This window comes from Ooceraea biroi, chromosome 4 (genome assembly GCF_003672135.1).
Source record: "Ooceraea biroi isolate clonal line C1 chromosome 4, Obir_v5.4, whole genome shotgun sequence".
Lineage (NCBI taxonomy): Eukaryota > Metazoa > Arthropoda > Insecta > Hymenoptera > Formicidae > Ooceraea > Ooceraea biroi.
This window is the reverse complement of record NC_039509.1, coordinates 5447507-5465590: the sequence shown is the minus strand read 5'-3', so window position 1 is coordinate 5465590 and position 18084 is coordinate 5447507. Positions and strand designations below refer to the sequence as shown.

Below are 18084 nucleotides of genomic sequence, written 5' to 3'. Positions count from 1 at the left end.
TACACGTGCACTTCTCGTTGAATTAGGTCCTTCTGCCCGCCCTCGCGATTCCCGATTTAAGATGATAATTTCCCATGTCCGCCATCACTTCTCGCCACGTACGATTTCACGAGATGAGAAACGGTGACGTCGTTCCGTAATGGATGTTTATTAATGTCATCCGCGCACAAGCTAGCAAGGAAGAGATCGTGGTGGGTGAGAAATCCGCCTGCGCACTCTGGCTTGTGCGTTAATTATACCGGAAGTTTCGAAACGCACGAGAGTTTTCCTTTCCAATTGAAATTCTCTGAACGGTGCGATTTCCAGTGACGCGACGCAACGCAACAGAATCAGATAATAAATTGAAAAATAAATAATATTATAGATAATTATCTCAGGGAGAGAGGAAGGTATGTACGTTCTATTTATCGGTAACGACAACGTTAAGGGATTTACGAAATATAATAATACGTTTCCGGACGTATAATGCGCGATCTAATCGAGCATGATCAATCGCTGATCTATGGTGCAGTTTCAACGAATAATAACATTATGCATAGTTGTAGCGTGCTACGAAAGCTACTTTTATATCGTATATACGCGATCAAGTCGTACATACGCGCGATGTAATAATCGTGCTTTTTCATTATTTTCATTTTCATAATAACAATATAATACAAATATATATATATATATATTTAATACTATACATAATAACAATATAATACAAATATATATATATATATATATTTGTATTATATTGTTATTATGAAAATGAAAATAATGAAAAAATTTGTATTATATTGTTATTATGAAAATGAAAATAATGAAAAAGCACGATTATTACATCGCGCGTATGTACGACTTGATCGCGTATATATGTATGGTACACGTTATATATATAACAAAATAAGTTATAATAATAAATTTCTAAGATAACATGTGAGTTAAGACCTAGATACAAGGAAAAATGTAAGCAGTAAATGAATCGACCATCACGATCGAGATTTCAGGTCACCATTTTAAAACTTAAAACTTAACTTAGATCTTAATTGTGATTGGTCAACCTGCTTACGTTTTTCTTTGCGTCAAGGCCTTTATATTCAATGTACTTGGAAAAAACTCGACTGTTCGAAGACAAGACAGCTCTCGAGCTTGCACGTTTCGCTTATGAAAGAGATGCGCATTATAATACGCGTCTCGCGTACAAACTACGATAAATTGCTTTTGATTTAAATATATCGACCCATCTCGCGAACGATCAATCTTGAGCGCGCGTAATGGGGAGCGGTTAACGCAAAATTTATCAGTTAATTACATACGCACTTAATTGCGGGAGTAATTATTTCTGTGCAAGACGCGCCCTCGTTACACCTCGATAGCTCGCATACGCGCACGAGACGAGGATCAAGGAAACGGGATGAAATTCCTGCTACGAGGAACGATTTCTCGCTATCTTCCCGACAAGAATGCTGGCTTTCTAGAAGCCGATGTACAGAAGCATGAACGGATTAAGAATATCCGGATAGAATAAAAAACATCTTTATTACACGCTATGCTTATAACATAGAAAATCTTATTATTTCATTTTTTCGGTACGAGTCTCGGCGGGATCGAGACCCAGACCTGTATCTGCATCAAGCGAGACGCCCACGCGCGATAAGGATCGATCGAAGCAATTAACTGAATCCACCGTAATACCGCGATTTGGAAAAAAAAGAAGAAATATCCAGCGCGAGGTTGAGGATTTCGTCGATCTCCAGAGTCTTATTAATATTCATAGACGCTGACGGAGGAAGCGTAAAAAGCGCCCGAGCAGTACGTGAGATCGTTCAGGTGCGTAAATTCTGACCGCCTCTTTGATAATCAACCCGTTGACGCAATAAATTCCGGCGAAAGATACTCGAATAGAGAAGAAGAGAAATAGTCCGGCTCCAGCTGATGTTTCCTGTTTGCTTCCAATTATACCCGCTATCCTTATACGAATCGTTTATCGTGACTTTCGACTTGAAGAAATATTACGTAAAACTATAGCTTCTCCTTGACACTCCTTCAGCTTTAGTGCCCTCGTAGCTCTTCCGTGTCTTCGTTTAAGGTAACGGTGTCTACAATCGGCACGATAAAGAATAGATCGTCCGCGCAATCAGTGCGGACATGAGCGAGCCAGATTCTGGTGTCAAGAGGCCGCGAATCGAGCCTGGATATCGATGCCTAATAAGTCGTGGATCCTCTGCAAAAAGTGTAGGGTCTGAATGGGTGCGCGCGCACGCGCGCACCTACGCAAAACTTCCCTTAAGGAACCGACGCGGCGATATATCTTCCTTGTGCCCCGGTATACCTTATGTGTACACATCGTGTTCGTTACGTATTTGTACGAGAGTTAAATCGGCATTAAGGCTTATACACAATTCACCGGGATAACGCCTCGCTTTTCCAATTTGAAAGTCGGTAAATTAAGAGTCTTTTTTGCCTCAAGCCCGTTTTAGACTACACAATATTGCGCTAGAATTGGCGCAATTTCTTGAGCAATTTTTTGCTGCGAGAATTGCTTGCCGTTAAATTGTAGAAAACTCTCTTCTTTAAGCGACAATGACGACGATGATTAGATTTCGGAAGGATTGAAGAAGGAACTCGGAGGAAGCTGACGAAACATGCCTACGCGTCTAATCGTAAACGTAGGCAGAACTCGTGCACCGAGAGCACATGGGCCCCGCGATGAGTTTTAACGACCACCGCACACGGTGCGTAAGCCGTAAATGTTACGCCAAGTCGGGGATTCGTGTAATAGCCACTAAAAGCGAGGTTCGTCCCTTTATGGATCATAAAAAGCAAAGGATATTTGGAACGGGGGAAACCGTTGGTCAAATTCACCCGCTCGCGCGCAATCAACTTAAAGAGAGCGAGGCACAATCGTACCTTGGGCACATCAAGTGACTGCCAAAGACGCCTTCATCGGCTCCTGAACGTTTTCTCTCTCGACTCGTGAGACTCTAAATCTCGTGGGATAATATTATACGGTACATTAAATATCCTTTGCAGGTGCATCTTTCTCCCCCCTTTTTTAATACATTTATCTATACATATAAAATCCCTATTCTGTCTGTCGTTGAATTGATCGGGTACTTCCCGACATGCTAGAAACACCAAATTTCGCATGGCGGTAGGGGTTCACCCCCAGGTAATGGGAAAATTCTTGAAATCTTTAATTTCAACAATGATAACGCCTGGCGTTTCCCTAGTTATAATTGGATTACACACATGAGAATTATAATCCAACAATTATACAGGGTGTCCCGGGTTTTAACCGACAAACTGCGGGAGCTTATTCTACTAGTGGAAATAAGAAAAAATTCTTATATCGAGTTTGCTTAGAAATGCTTTATTACAAAGTTATAAACCAATATTGAAAAGAAATATCAGATAAGTAACAACGGAACATAGTGTAGAATTTGGAAGGTCGAGGATGTTTATGTTACGTGTATTCACATGTATTCATGTTCACTATGTTGAAACGATTCAGTATGATTGTTACTTTCACAACAGTAGCTGTTAGATTTCAATCGTCGTGTCAACTAGCAATTACTATCAGAATGCCAAAAGTGTTTTCAAATGAGGAATACACCGATATTCATTTCGTGTACGGATTCTGTGACGGAAATGCACGAGCTGCCGTACGAGAGTATCAACGTAGATTTCCTAACAGGAGAGTACCAGATAGATTTAAAGCAACGAATTACTAATTCAGTTACTGAGATGCAACAAAATTTTCAGGAATGTCGTACCGTAACAAATTCTGTACTACGTCGATGTCTAGCGTGTATCGATGCGCAAGGACAACATTTTGAAATGCGTCACTAAATCATTGCGTAGATAATTTTTATTTTTGTGAAAAAATCCGTTGTTACTTATCTGATATTTCTTTTCAATATTGGTTTATAACTTTGTAATAAAGCATTTCTAAGCAAACTCGATATAAGAATTTTTTCTTATTTCCACTAGTAGAATATGCTCCCGCAGTTTGTCGGTTAAAACCCGGGACACCCTGTATATTTGATTCAATATATAACTTGTTGAAATAAGTATATACTTTGTTGGCACCCCGTGACAAGACATTTCGTTGGATCAATTACATTTTTTTCTCAGTGTATAAATACATTTATTATTACGTAACGAAATATTACGTGAATTCACATAATGTCTAAAAAACGTCCGAGAGACATTTGAAATGTTCGACGACGTTGCAGCCGCTAATTGCATGGTTCGCTTTGAATTGCGTTTACCCGTGTAAATGAACGCCCCTTTTGCGATTCGGATGTACACGCGCGCATTGTCCGAGTCGATGAAGAGTCCGCTCTAATTACCCCACGTGAATGGAGGAGCCTCGCGTTGATTCCTCGGGAGTGACGGGTACGACGGGTACGGCGGGTAGCAACATAAACAACGACAATAGGATCCGACGTCCGTGAGCGGGACTCGGCAACCAGCCCCCATGATGGCCGCTGCGATCCCGCGGCCGTCCATCGAGTTAATTAATCGCACCGAGCGATCTCCATTGAAATGGAATCTGGATAAATTTTCCGCGCTGATGCTGCCGGGGCTAGCATGTGGGTATTATCTTTACGACCTCTCAAAGAAGAGAAGAGACGTCCACGGGGGGAGCAGGAGGGGGCTGGAGACGCATGCGCGCGATACGGTGCACCGAAACCGGAGAACCTGTTATCAGAGAAACAGTGGCTGGGACCTGGGCCAATTATCATGCAGCCGAGGAGACTCCGAGGTCCCGTCCGCGAGAAGCGTCGCCCTCGCCGCCGCGCTTAACGCGGCGGAATCTCATCCGTCGCGTCGCCTTCACCATGCTGAGTCGCACCTCCCAACCTCGCAGATGCGGCCTTCTTTTACCCGGGGGACATCCTCACCGCGGAGATAATCAACCGCAGGGATCATAATTGCCCAGCAATTGGCCGATCTGGCGGCCGATGCCGATGCCGATGCGGCTCTCCTCGACGCGACGCACGTCGCGCGTACGTTTGACGCGGTGTGCACGGGAACAATAGCCAACGTGACAACGCGTTTCGCGACGTGTTCCGGATATACGCGCAGTGTTTTCACCGTCTACCGAGCACAAAAGTGCCGGGGCACGTTGGAAAGACGGCAACTCGAGCGGCTCGATTGCGAAATCGAATGCGAATGCCAGTCATCCGGCAATGACTTTCGGAAAATCCGTCTCCTTTCGCCGCTGCTTTTTTCAGAAGGAAGGCGAGTGACGCGATTTGTCAGAGGTATCACGCACCGATTCACTGAATTACGACGCCGGAATTCATCTCTGGAGAATGTTTGCTCTTCCCGAGATCCCCGTCTTGGTGATGTGACGTGACGTGACGTAGAGGGCCCAACGCGTATCCGGTGATACTCTTCGAGGAGAAAGCGTCGTCGTCGCTATCAGACGGGACCAAGTGCCCCAATTTGTATCACGCCGTTAAGGAGCGACAGCGATGATTTATGAAAACGGCGGACACGCTTAATTGCCTGTCAATGTGATCCGTCGGATGGTGTCATTACATATCCGAACACGTTCCTATCCTCAAGCGGACCGAAACGATTTTGTTGCTCGTGATGGAAGACGCGACGGTTCCTTAATCGCGACACAGCATAATGAGGGAGATTCGATACTTGCTCTTAAGGTAAGTCTCGTTAAACTTGATTTTCGAAACGTACACGCGCGAATTCACGTTTCGCGCACTCGGCATGCGAATCGAGTGGATAATAGTCGTAGACTGAACAGCCTCATCGTCACATTGTGCGTATATGTACGTGGCAAGCGTCGAGCGCACGTGTATCGCGCTCGTAATTATCAGATGGCCGGAGTCTGCGCCAAATTACGTCATTATCGCGAGCGCTCGAGCGTCCCTGGCATCTCGCAAAAGCGTTAAATCACTTATCTCGAGAAATGTGCGCCTCGCGCGGTATCCCGGTCGTCCTGGTCCAGCCTGAGGCGCGCTTGCTTGCTTTCGACGCCGTCATTCTCGCCCGTTCTCACGATCTCCTCGCGTCTCCGCGCTCGTGTTGCTCCTCTTTCGATTTCACTCACGTCGTTTACCGTCTCCATCGCGTGGCGGCTCTTAAAATCATGTATTTCCGTAGCCGGGTAGGCCGGGGCTTTTTTCACCGCTCTCCGGTGAGACTCTCGCATCTCGTTTCGCCGTCTGCGGCCACCTCTCCGCCCGACCTTCTCTCCTCGTCTCTCGATCGTCTCCGCAGCCCCCCGTTGACTCTGTCTTCCTTCTGTCCGAGAGCCTCGGTGTAACAATGGCTGCCCTCTAATTATCGGAAGACCGCGGCACTTTAAAGAGATCCCCAGAGCCCATCATGGGCCTCCGTTTCGTTCGCTCCTTAAAGTTTCTTCTTTCTCTTTCCCCTCGCAGTTCGTCAGTTCGTCTTCTCTTTCTCTGCCACCCGAGAGTCGTCGGTAAAACGAAACAATCAACGTGGCGGTCGTTGCTGGTGGAAAATTAGTTTCGTCTCACGAGGGCACCTACCGCGAGAACCCGTAACAGCCGATGATCCCTCGTATCGATCGGACGCTGAAAGACGTGAAGAAAATGACGCGGAAAATGTGATCCAAGTATCTTGTGTTCCGAATAATTTGATTTAAAGAAAATGCTCGTTTCGGCCCTTCCCTATCATGAAGATATTCATGTTATTCTATTGACAATGATTCCATCAATCCTCAGGATCGATTTACGTTATCATTGAAGACGTATTAAAGACGATTTAACGATTATTCAACGTTACAAAATTAGACTCCACGAGCGCTGAACATGTAATCATATACCGTTCCGGCTTTCCAGCTTTGGTCTCACCCGATCGAGCTGAGATTATCGCAATATTACGCCGGTTCTGAACGCGGGATCATGACGGCACTTTCCGGTCGGCGAGAAAGATCGTAGAAGGGAGGAAAGCCACGCCAATAAAGAGAAAATAGCGACCGTACGATGAGAAGCGCGAGTCGAAATGGGCGTAACCTAAGCGAGCTCGCTTGTACCTGTTGCTCGTTGCTTCCTATTAAACGCTCTCAGTCGACCCACGCTAGAAAGGAGTTGCTCCTGTGCCTGCGTTAGCAACCAATGACTAAGAGCGCGAGAAAGAAAAGTCTTTTCCACCCTTTCTTTCTCCTCTCCGTGCTCCGCGAGATCGCCAATATTAAAAGCGATGTTTGCACCTGGAATTGGACCCGTATGCGCAGCAATCACACATTTCCGGGTGGGAAATGCATAAAATCCACGCTTTTGTCAGCGTTTGATTTATGAGAACGCGATTTCCGACAAGAGACAGAGCGTAGAGCGAGCTTTTATGGATAACGCTTTCCGGATTGAACTTTCAAACGTGATTTAAAATATCTTGTTTTACATTAGCAATCAATATTCAACTGTTATGATTAACATAGTGCCTTCTTTCTTTTTCTCTATTTTTTGTCTTTTTGTATTATGCAAAATTAAATTTTGCTTCTATTAGTCATAAGTCCTTTTCAAGATGAATTTCTCAATTACACTCCGTTGTTCCCCTTCTTTCGTTACATCCTAGACAGGTCTGTTCGCATCATCTTCGTTCGGATTTCTCTGCTTCCCCTATATTTTTTGTCACCTTTTCTTCCCTCCGTGATATCTCTTTGTGCGTTTCTATTAGCGGTTTGTATTTCGAGCAGATGTTTGCCGAGTTACAATGTCTTCTACACAGGCTAGCCAGTTTTGGCCTGTCGACGGCATTGTACCCACCGAGATATAAAAGATTGGGGTAGGCCCTTTCGAGCTCTCTCTCTCTCTCTCTCTCTCTCTCTCTTAGCAACGACAGCGTGAAAGAAACGTGTTTACTCTATTTGGGACGTTATCTTACGCGAACATTTAAGCGAATCGAAATTTTATAAGAAAAGATTTTCTCTTTTACAAGACTTTAATTATTGCTGATTGCTTTTTTTAAATTTATAAAAAAATTATGAAAAAATGTCTACAAGAAAGAAGTAATTTAACTTACAGATGATTTTTTACCTGGAACTGTACGCTTTGTAATTTTTGTTCCTCGATTTGTACTTCAACGGTTTTCCATTTCTTTTTTTCAAGGCTTTTCAAGAAATCTAACGAGTTAGAAGGGACCACAGGCTATTCGTCTTAATAATTTCGGATGTTCGTACCTTCATTTCGACCACCGATTCGTCCGACGAATAATGGAGTCATAAATGACCTAACACGGGCGTAGGGTCTTCAACCTTGTACGGTTTAGAGATCTTCAGGTAATTTATCTATGGATGGGACGAAAAAAAACTCTTGAACTTTGCCGCAGTTAGTTCGTAGGTGGAATTTTATTATAGTGGTAATGAGAATGGAAGAATGGTTTAGAGAACGCGGCATCAAAAGCAAAGAGATTGATACTCGTCGGCAACGATTGAATGATTAAAGGAATGATATATCCCAACGGCTTACTGGGAATTTAAGGCCAAGTGCAATATCTCATGCGTTTGTGGAATCCGCTCGACGCGAGAAGAACGCGCAGCATCGTGAGGCTCGTGACATGTTGCGACACGGGTGACAGCATTATTACATTCGCATTGTCCGTATAAAGCGTCGTTAATTAAATGGCGATATAAATTACTCGCTATATCGTAAAGCTAATGATGTTCCATTAAAACGCTACAGCGTGAAAACTGCGCTCTCGAAATTCACGGTGGGCTGTAAACATTTTTACGGTGTCCATCTGCTGCCTGCACATACTCGCGCGTCGAAAGACGCACGAAGAGGACCAACGAGCGAGCGAATGAACGAGGCAAGCGTAAGACAGGAATTCACGGGAAGCCCTCATTGTCAGCATTCTTTACTCGCGTTTAATTATATCCGCGATTGTGACGGAATGCGGCTTCCGGCACGACGCCGATCGTATCGCCGATCGCTTAATTGAACAATAATACGCATAGCACGTTCTAAAGAATCGTAGGTAATTTTACGGAGCGATTCATAGGTATTCATATAAAAAGAATTTAATCCACAACTGCGTTTTTTTTCACCTGGTTCACCGTCGAATGCGTCACTCTGCGTCAGCCAGACCATATTTCCGGCCGTTTGTCCGGCTCGCACGACACAGCTATACAAATGATACAGTATTGTTACGAACCGCATCGCTATAACGGCGTCGCATTGTACACGTCCAATTTTTACCAGATAATCACACGTAATTTTAGAATTTTCAAAAAAGAGAAATGACGAGATCTGCGATTGATAAGACACGAACGAAGGCAACACGTACGTGAAATAAGCGATGCTTCGGCCAAAAAATGATCTCGTCCCAGATCACCGTCAGGATCGCATCCTCTTTCCAAACACTCGCGTATTTCGTACGACGTTGCCGGGGGTCGTGGCAGTCACCTTATCTTTTTTCTCTCTGGCGTCTTGATAGCGTCGGATCGTACGGAGCATGTACGAACGAGCGACTCGTCGAGACCCTCTTAAAACCGAAAACATATGGCGTACAATTACGACATAATGATATATAATTAATGGAATTCGCTCAAGGGCCCCCCTGGTTGTTATGCGGCACGCTTGTTTCCTCGAAAAGCAAAGGGAACTGCGAGTCTATACAAGCGGGACTTGAGATCCATCCTCTGAATAAAATTCTCATCGCCCGCGTGTATATACTTTGCCCAACACGCGTATATACGTATGTATATTATATACGTGTATATTATATTGACCACGTTCGTATTTCGCATGCCACGAGACTATAAAAGACCAGAAAATTGCTGAGAGTGCAACATACTAATTTCCAATGTCACGAACAGCCCAGGCGGCACCGAGAACTTTCCTGATTGTCAGACCTAAAGGAAAAAGGAAGAAAAAAAGTGGAAGATAAAGAATGACTGGTCTCCTCCCTTGTTTATTATAAACAATTATCTTACTTTCGGCTCTCTTTTCACTAAACACCGGTCATATACTCGACGCGAATTCTCGACGTTAATGAACTTTAATGATCGATTCGCTCTGTTCGTTCGACGCGACGATTGCACCTTTAAAATTTCCTTCTTCGATACAGAGGCGACAAGGTCACATCGCAAGGATTGTCCACGCGGTACATCGGAGCACTTTCTTCAGCGCGTCGATGTGCGAGCAGCAATCGCGTAGCGCACACCCTTCATACATCAAGTCCACCTCGAACCGATCTCGATCTCGATTGATCTACCCACGAAACAAAATAGATGCACGCGATAGGATCAAACTTTCGCAAGCGGATGTGTATCGCTCGTTATGGTCTCGCGCGTAACATTATAGCAACGTACTTTGTTCTGTTCTCATTTTTCTATGAACAATAATTTTCATTCGAGATGTAAATACTAAATTTACTAAATTTATTATTTGTTTATTTATTTATTTACTAAATAGTGTGAGATACTTAACACTTTCCGTAGCACGTGTGCCACCGGTGGTACACGTTAAACTTTCTATTCAGGCCACATGTACTACCGGTACACGCTCACAAATTTATTTAATGCGCCCAAAACATATATTTTATAATAATTGTAAGACTGACAAATATATTAGCATCAAAGCAAGGATGTAATATTTAAAGTGTAAGTGTAGAACGAAACAAATTTTTTAAAAATATCTTATAATTAAACGGAAATATACACATGATACATATCTGCCTTTATTCAAAATATCAAATGGCCTGAATGGAAAGTTGCGCAAAAACGGTTCGGCATGGAATGTGTTAATAACAGCAAGAATTGTACAATTTCGCGTCCCATTTGCGCGAACGATAAATCCTGTATTACAATCATGCTGTTCCGAGTCTTGGATATTGAAATCTGAAATCGAAGCGATCAGATCGTTCCGTCTATCTAAAGTCTTTGAGCATTCAGCTCGTAAAGCTTTCGCGCTATAATTTGCGAGAATAGCCCACGTTGAAGTTAATAATTTCAAGTACAATATATAGCGTTCTGCGAAGAAGTGCGATATAACGATACAATATCTCGCTTTACGTCGGGCGTGGGTGTACGAGCAGTCAATTATTTATGTTCGTGCCGAACGGATTCAATTAATCGAACGATTTAATCGGACTTTCGCGTACCGATCTTCGATCTTAAACGAATCAAATTCACACCTCCAGACTCCCTGTACCGCTTTAAACTTCACGCGGAGCAAAATGCATCTGTTTCATGGAGAAATAATAATGTTGCCCATTTTTGTTCGTGATTTATATCAGTGTTTTACGACTCGATTATTACACGTTCCCGTTACGTGGTCGATAACAAATTTCTCTGTTGATACACGATCGACATTTTGCGTGATAAGTACGCGGTCGCGTTTAAAATTCATACTCCTCTCATCGCGCGGAGCTAAAAGGGCTGGTGTCCATTACGGCGAACATCGTGGACCAAGATAGTGACAAGTGCTCGCGATTCGCCCGCATCATCACCGGCGCTATCTGACCGTACGATCGAAAGCGTGCAACGGCTCGGATCTGCGGCAGCGGTTTCGTGGATATAGACATACGGCGATCTGGCGTTCGAAGGAGCATCGGGAGCGGGCGAACGAGCAGGTAACTTTCAAACTAAAGCAACGCGAGGTGACCGGTGAGTAGCGGGAAGAGCGATCGCGAGGATGTAACGCGCGCGAAACAGCAATGCGCGCAGAAAAGGAAACGGGGAAACCGGGTGGAAATGAAACGGAGAAGGAAAGCAGAGGACAAGAAGGGAGTAAGAACGAGGGAAAAGAGCAGAGGATTGACAAAGAAAGTGCCCAGAGGGGAGAGTAAGAGAGAGAGAGAGAGAGAGAGAAGAAGAAGAAACGAGAAACAAGCGGGCGGGAAGCGGGAGTGAGAAAGAGAGATCGAGAGAGAGAAATCAAGTAAGAGAAAAAGAGAGAGAGAGAGAACAAGAGAGCGAGAGGAAAGAGAAGCGAAGAGGTAGGATCGTAGAGGTAACATCGTAGAGGCTGTGGGACCCGATCCCAAAGGTAGGAGGACTCGGGTTGTGGCCGAGGCCAGTCCATCGCGGGCCCTCCTCTCGATCGAACACGCGCTTTACTTTCTGCCCGCTCGTTCAAATTCCCATGTGCATGCTACGCGCTTCTCGTCGAACTCCCCTGCCGCCAGTCGAGGTAACCCTCCGGTCTCGCGGCTGATTCCACACGACCCGGGACTGGTAACGCGGTGTCGGGAGCCGCTGATCGCGGTGCCGTCGGTCGTAGTGACCGATGGTAGTGGTGGTGCCGGTGCCCGGTGGTGGTGGTGGTGGTGTTGGTGGTGGTGGTGGCGGCGGTTACCTTGAGCACCAGGTTGTACCGCACACCTTGCACAGTTACCCTCTGCTCCAGTTCCCGCACGCGGCTGGTGTTGCGTGCACGCGACACGACGAGAGTCCACGACTGTCTTCCGCGATAAGTCTCCCGCGATTAACGATCACGGGTGAACGCAGTTGCACGTGGAAAATCGATATCGGTATCAGGTGCATCGGTAACGGAAAAGCAGTGCTGGTGCGAATTGAGAAACGAAGCTCCTCTTTGTTTCTGCCAAGTCTGTTGAACGGCACTCCTGTCGCGCGCGAAAGGGACGCTTATCGATCCGTCGATTTTTGACATGCAGAGGCGATGACTCGTCTTTCGTGCGGACGGACAATGGACAACGACACGTCGGTAAATACAATTTTGAGGCGCGGCGACAAGTGAGGGAAGATGACGGATCTCGCGATTGCCGGTCTGTGGAGCGCAGAGACGATGGACAATTGGAGTCTGGATCGCATCATCGCTCGCAGAGTGATCACAGAGGGTGACGCTGATCGATCTGAGCGCTAGTAAGGCGAATACCGACGAGCAATTGCCGGTACTAACGCGCTTTCGTGTGCACCGCCAGGATTGTCAATTGAAGAAAAAGAGAACGCTGGACAGGAAGTAGCGCAAAAGAGCTTCAAGAGGGATATTCTTCGCGCTGCTTTGTTCACGGCGAGGTACTCCAAGGCGACGAGGCATGGATTCAAAAGGACTGACACGACGGAACAATAAGACAACAAGACAATAAGAACCGGTAGCGGAGCTTCTCTCTTCGGGAGGGTGCTCTTTGAGCGCCGGAATTCTTCGTCGCTGTACGGGCTTGCCGACGATAAAGAAGAAGAGTAACCACGGAGCGATGTGAAGCAAACGTATATCTCTCTCTCTTTCTCGCGATCGCCGGACGATCGATCACCAGTTTTTGCGGTTTGCGCGATTTCGCTGTCGCGATCTTCGCCGTGAGGATCGTTAAGCGTTTCGCGCGGGAGTGACGATGATGAGCCAACCGATAAATTTCATCGACATCGAAACCGTTAACGAGGCAACGACGACGACGAAGGCTGCAGCCGCGGTGACAATCGGCTGACATTCTCGCGTGAGATCGTAGATCGACGTTCCTTGACGATAACGCGTCGCGTGAGCGGCGTTGCGATCCGCCGATCGCAGGCTCGACTATAAAGTACGCCGCGCTACGATAACGATGGTACTTGGTTATCTTTTTAATTAGCGTCTATTTGCTAACGAGGCTCGCGACCGGCGTTTGCCCATTAGCATAACCAATTCGCCGTCTCCCGCAGATAAGCGCGTCTACCGGATTAGGATTGCCGACTTTCTAAGATCGAATCGGTCGGATCGCATCGCGCGTGCGTCTCGTCTGACTCGATCGCGCCTCATTAAGCGGAATCGGGTAAATCTTCTTTAAAGTTACTTTCCAACCGATACCACGGCGATTCACCTGGAAGGGGCACTCGCGCGTACTCGAGGCAGTGTTCGTGCTCGCAGTTGCGACCATCCGCTAATCGTGCATTCGTGGTTCGCAACCCTCTCTCCGCGAGTCTAGTCTCAATTATCACCGATGGAGGTACTACCACCCATGGCACGCGATTCGCGATCGAGACGCGCGATCGAGAAGGTGCGCGAGCGACCAACCGTACCTACGGCTTAGTCAAGCACTCGAAGAGAAGAATCTCTCACGAGGGAATATTTGGGGACCGTAAACAGGCTCGGTGCGCGCGGTGCGCGGGGCGAGAGTGCGTTAAGCGCGCAAACACTTTAGGAAGTCCAAATGTTGGCTCTGCAGTTCGGCTCTTTCGCACCTGTCCGGTGCGCGCAAGTGCGGCTTGTGCCGCCACGAGGTGTTAACGAGAACTCAAAGTGATATAGTGATCGAAATCACGACGAGGAACTTCCCACGAGTGTCGCTCGAGGACGATGCTGAGCAAACAGCGGGGACAAAGTTTCATATCGTTAAGTACATTCCGACGAACCTGAGAGAAAGAGAAAGAGAGATCGTGTTTGTCGAACAATAACGGAAACCACACGCGACAAATCGCACGCAATCCGACAATTCCGACAATCCGGAAACGGGGTCGGTCTCGATTCCGAATGACGAATTTCCGGTGAGCGTCGCTCGTTCGATCCGCCGCTCGCTGATCGCGGAAGCGTAAAACTTGGCCGTGTGCACATCCGCTTTTTGTACATTCAATAATAACAAGGTGATTGTGATGTAAGAGATGCGTCGCGGTGATATCGCGACGATCGCGATAGCCCTTCTGATTCTTGGGCAGATCCAGGAGCCACGACGAACTAGGTGAGAAACATACTCGTGATAATAAGCATGAAGATCAATCATAAGTGTAGAAATCAGAATAGGAAAATGGCATTAAAAGTGACGCAAGTTGCGCGAAATTATCGTTAAGAGCGATCGATTAACTGACAATGCATCCCTCCTTATCTGTCGACAATCTCAAAGAGACGACACGTTGCAAACTGCAAACCTTCTCGGATTATACTGTCCCGTGAGTGAAAAGTTTAATCGACACTTGCCCGGGGCTAGAATTCGTTTGCAAAGTACGGCGTCGATCGCTACCCAAGTAACGAGCCGCAAATCGGAAGGGAGATTCTCGCGGGATCGCAACGCGCGTGACGCCGACACGTGCCGAAAGTCCGTCACGCCTTGTCAAAGCCGAATGCTCGCCTCGCCAGTCAAATTCGACGGCTGTACAGCCGTAATTAATTTATGATGCACTCGTGACAATGTTGCATTCGCTTGCCAGATAAAGACGTGAAAAATTCTAAAACCAAATGGAAGTTAACGATCGAAAACAAGTAATGATTTGTAATTGACGGTTGGTGCTCATCGACGAGTTGCTATAAATATTATAAACCTCAAAAGACCAAAGGGATTCAATGTAGCACGTTTTTCTTCATTAATAGATGTGTCTTTAGGAATATTAAAAGACAATTGAAACAAATTGTTAGCAGTTTTCATAATTTACCTGAAATATGACAGAAAAATAATGACATGTCTGTCGCTGATGTTACATTTTTTTTAAATTATTGTTATGACAATTCTGTCTGTGTCGATTACATCTATTGACTGTTTTCTCGTTCACCTTTGTTAAATCCGAAATACACGAATAATAATATTAATGCGACATTTTACAAGATTGCTATCAATATTAAATCGACGATTTATGGTAATGATTAATACGGCAAATCGTCTGAGAACCTTCGAAATAAACCTTATGTTTTATCATTACGTTTTATCATAACAAGATCGTAATATGCATGTATTTGGGAACGCATGATATGCATCAATATGATCGAGATCTAATATTTAAGTAAAGACATTTTACCCAATTAATATCTGTTTATGTTTTTCTTTCTAAATACATCTGAAAGGTAATATCGAATAGAGACTACAGGCTGTAGGCTCAAAGCATATCCTTGCATCTAATCCCTGCAGCTCAATCAATCGAGATCAATCGAGACGGCGTTCAACGGAGGCGATTAAAATTTCCGCCGTAACTTAATATACAGTTACATAAACGGCCTAATGATTTAATACGCGCAAGTGCGGCCGTCATTCAAAACTAATCACGGATGCCGAACGAAATGAAACGTTTATGTAATGCGGCATGTAACGCGTGATTGCCAACTGACCGAATTTAATGTTATACTCGTGTGAAACAGCCGCAGAGAGTGCTCGTTGCGTTTTACGAGGCGCTTTGCTATCGAGCTGCATAACGAGTGCGCTAAGGGGATGAATGGAGCACGGATGCTGCGAATTGAAGCCGATCGAACGATCGTCACGCGGTGAAAACGGAATCATTTGACGACAATAAGCAATAATCAGTAATTGGTAAAGCCTATCTCCCGCACATTTGGCGGCAATAAGATCATAGCAAGACCGAGAAAAATACGAAGGAATTCAGTTTAATTGCGCACTCGTAATTACGATGTACACGACACGTTGTAGGAATTTGCGGTGGCATTAAAAATTCCTGATAATCGTTTAAAAATTTTTGATGAAGAATTTAGTAGCCGTAGCCGAAGCTGAAAATAAGACACGAACATTCGGCTGAAATATCCTTGATGAATGCGATATTTTAACGCGTTCTACGTGACGCGAAATCCGTCATCTTGAACGCGTTACTGATTATCAGAAATTAATGATGTGGGACAGAGTGGTGAACGATGACATCGTTGCACATGTCCTCGCGCTGATATCGCGTCTATCTTCAGAAAATGTAACATGACAGTTTCATAATTAATTAAAAAAGTAATGGTCGTTCAACGAGTTATATCTGAATTTATAATAAACAGAAAATAACATATTGCACGTGTTCTTATATAACGAACCCGATGCGCTTATTTATATTCGTTACGCGAGTTCAACAAATCACGAAGATTTCGATTCTTTTTGCGATAAATAATTACTATTGGAATCCTTAAAGAGACGATTAAAAATCATCATCCTGTCTGCACCGCGGCGTCGTTGAGAATTCATCATAATACGCCCTATATGTATGTATTATGACATAAAATTGATGTTGTGCGAGAAGATTAGGAAGATAATAATCATCTGCAATCTGGATCGACAATTATCATCTATCATGATCTAACGTAACTCGAAATCCTATTAATAAAAGTGCGCCCGACCTAAACACGTGATTCTTAACGAAATACCGCGTATCAATCTAAATTACAATTTTCACGTGATTGTACGCGAGAAACGTAATATGCAGGTGAGGAAGGATCCTCATCGATCATGGGGAGATGTATCGAGTAGCTCCAAGCAGAATCCCCCCGTTATCCCGTACCTACCAGCCACACGACAAGCCACAGGACAAGGAATCAAGTCGACGCGTACTTACGAATACCAGTTTAACGTCCAAGTGCCACTCCACATTTCAAACTGATCAATATCAATTAAAAAAAAGAAAACTTTTTAAGTTTTTACTTGTTTTTGAGCGCGATGTAAATATCCGATTAACACGAACTTGGAGTTACATTGTATCGATGTTCGGAATCGCATGAAACTTTCGATCTCGCCATCATGCAACGTAACGCTGTGACTCGGAATTTGAAAAGCTGAATTGAACTCGAAAAAGAGAGCAAAAGAAAAAGAAAGAGAGAGAGAGCCCTTGACGTTTACAAATAGCTGTGAAAAGACCCGTGCGTTGTAAGCACCGGTAGGCGTACGCGTCACTTTCTGGCGCGGAGATCTCGGCGACCGGAACACATGTCGGATTCTATCTGTCGGTGCAACGGGCGATCCAACGATCCAAGGCGCGAGCGGCGCGCGGCGCGAGAACCGCCGATCGTTTGTCTTCCGGCGCGATGGCGTGGAAATTGAACGGTCCCGTCGGCGGCCAGGCCGAACCGGAGGAACGTTTCAGCGCACTGTAGATCGGATTTAATATGTTTATGATAATGGTTACACGTCGTTCACGATCGCCATGCGTGACGTTCACGTGTATCTTTTCGTTACGCTCCGTCGAATACTTTAACATGGCATGCCCGCTCTCTTCTCTCCCTCCCCCCCCCCCTCCGCTCCTCCTCCCTGCCTGCTCCATTAGAGCTATTTGTTTAACGTATCGGTCGACGTCACGATTAATCGACGCGCGCAATTTAATGATAATGAATCCGCGGTGAAACCGCGCGCCATCGACATGTAATTATACGCCCGTAACGAGAGGGAGATCGCGTGTCCCGACAGATTCAGTCTCGGGCTGATTCAATTACACGGGGGGGTCCATCTCGTGCGGCGCGCTCGATGATCCCCGGCGAAACC

At 45.3% G+C, this 18084-nt stretch overlaps 1 protein-coding gene across 3 annotated transcripts in view; it reads left to right on the top strand.

The window, feature by feature from the left end:
* The first annotated feature begins 4753 nt into the window (after nucleotides 1-4753).
* LOC105283919 (protein Wnt-7b) overlaps nucleotides 4754-18084 on the top strand; it is a 70201-nt gene continuing 56870 nt past the window's right edge. The window contains exon 1 of one of the 3 annotated variants that reach the window (XM_011347053.3): nucleotides 4754-5660. In XM_011347053.3, coding sequence (XP_011345355.1) covers nucleotides 5632-5660 — 29 coding nt within the window. In that variant the 5' untranslated portion in view covers nucleotides 4754-5631. Of the gene's footprint in view, nucleotides 5661-13822; nucleotides 14596-18084 lie in introns of those variants that run through there. The other 2 variants (XM_011347052.3, XM_011347051.3) reach the window with 2 other exon arrangements.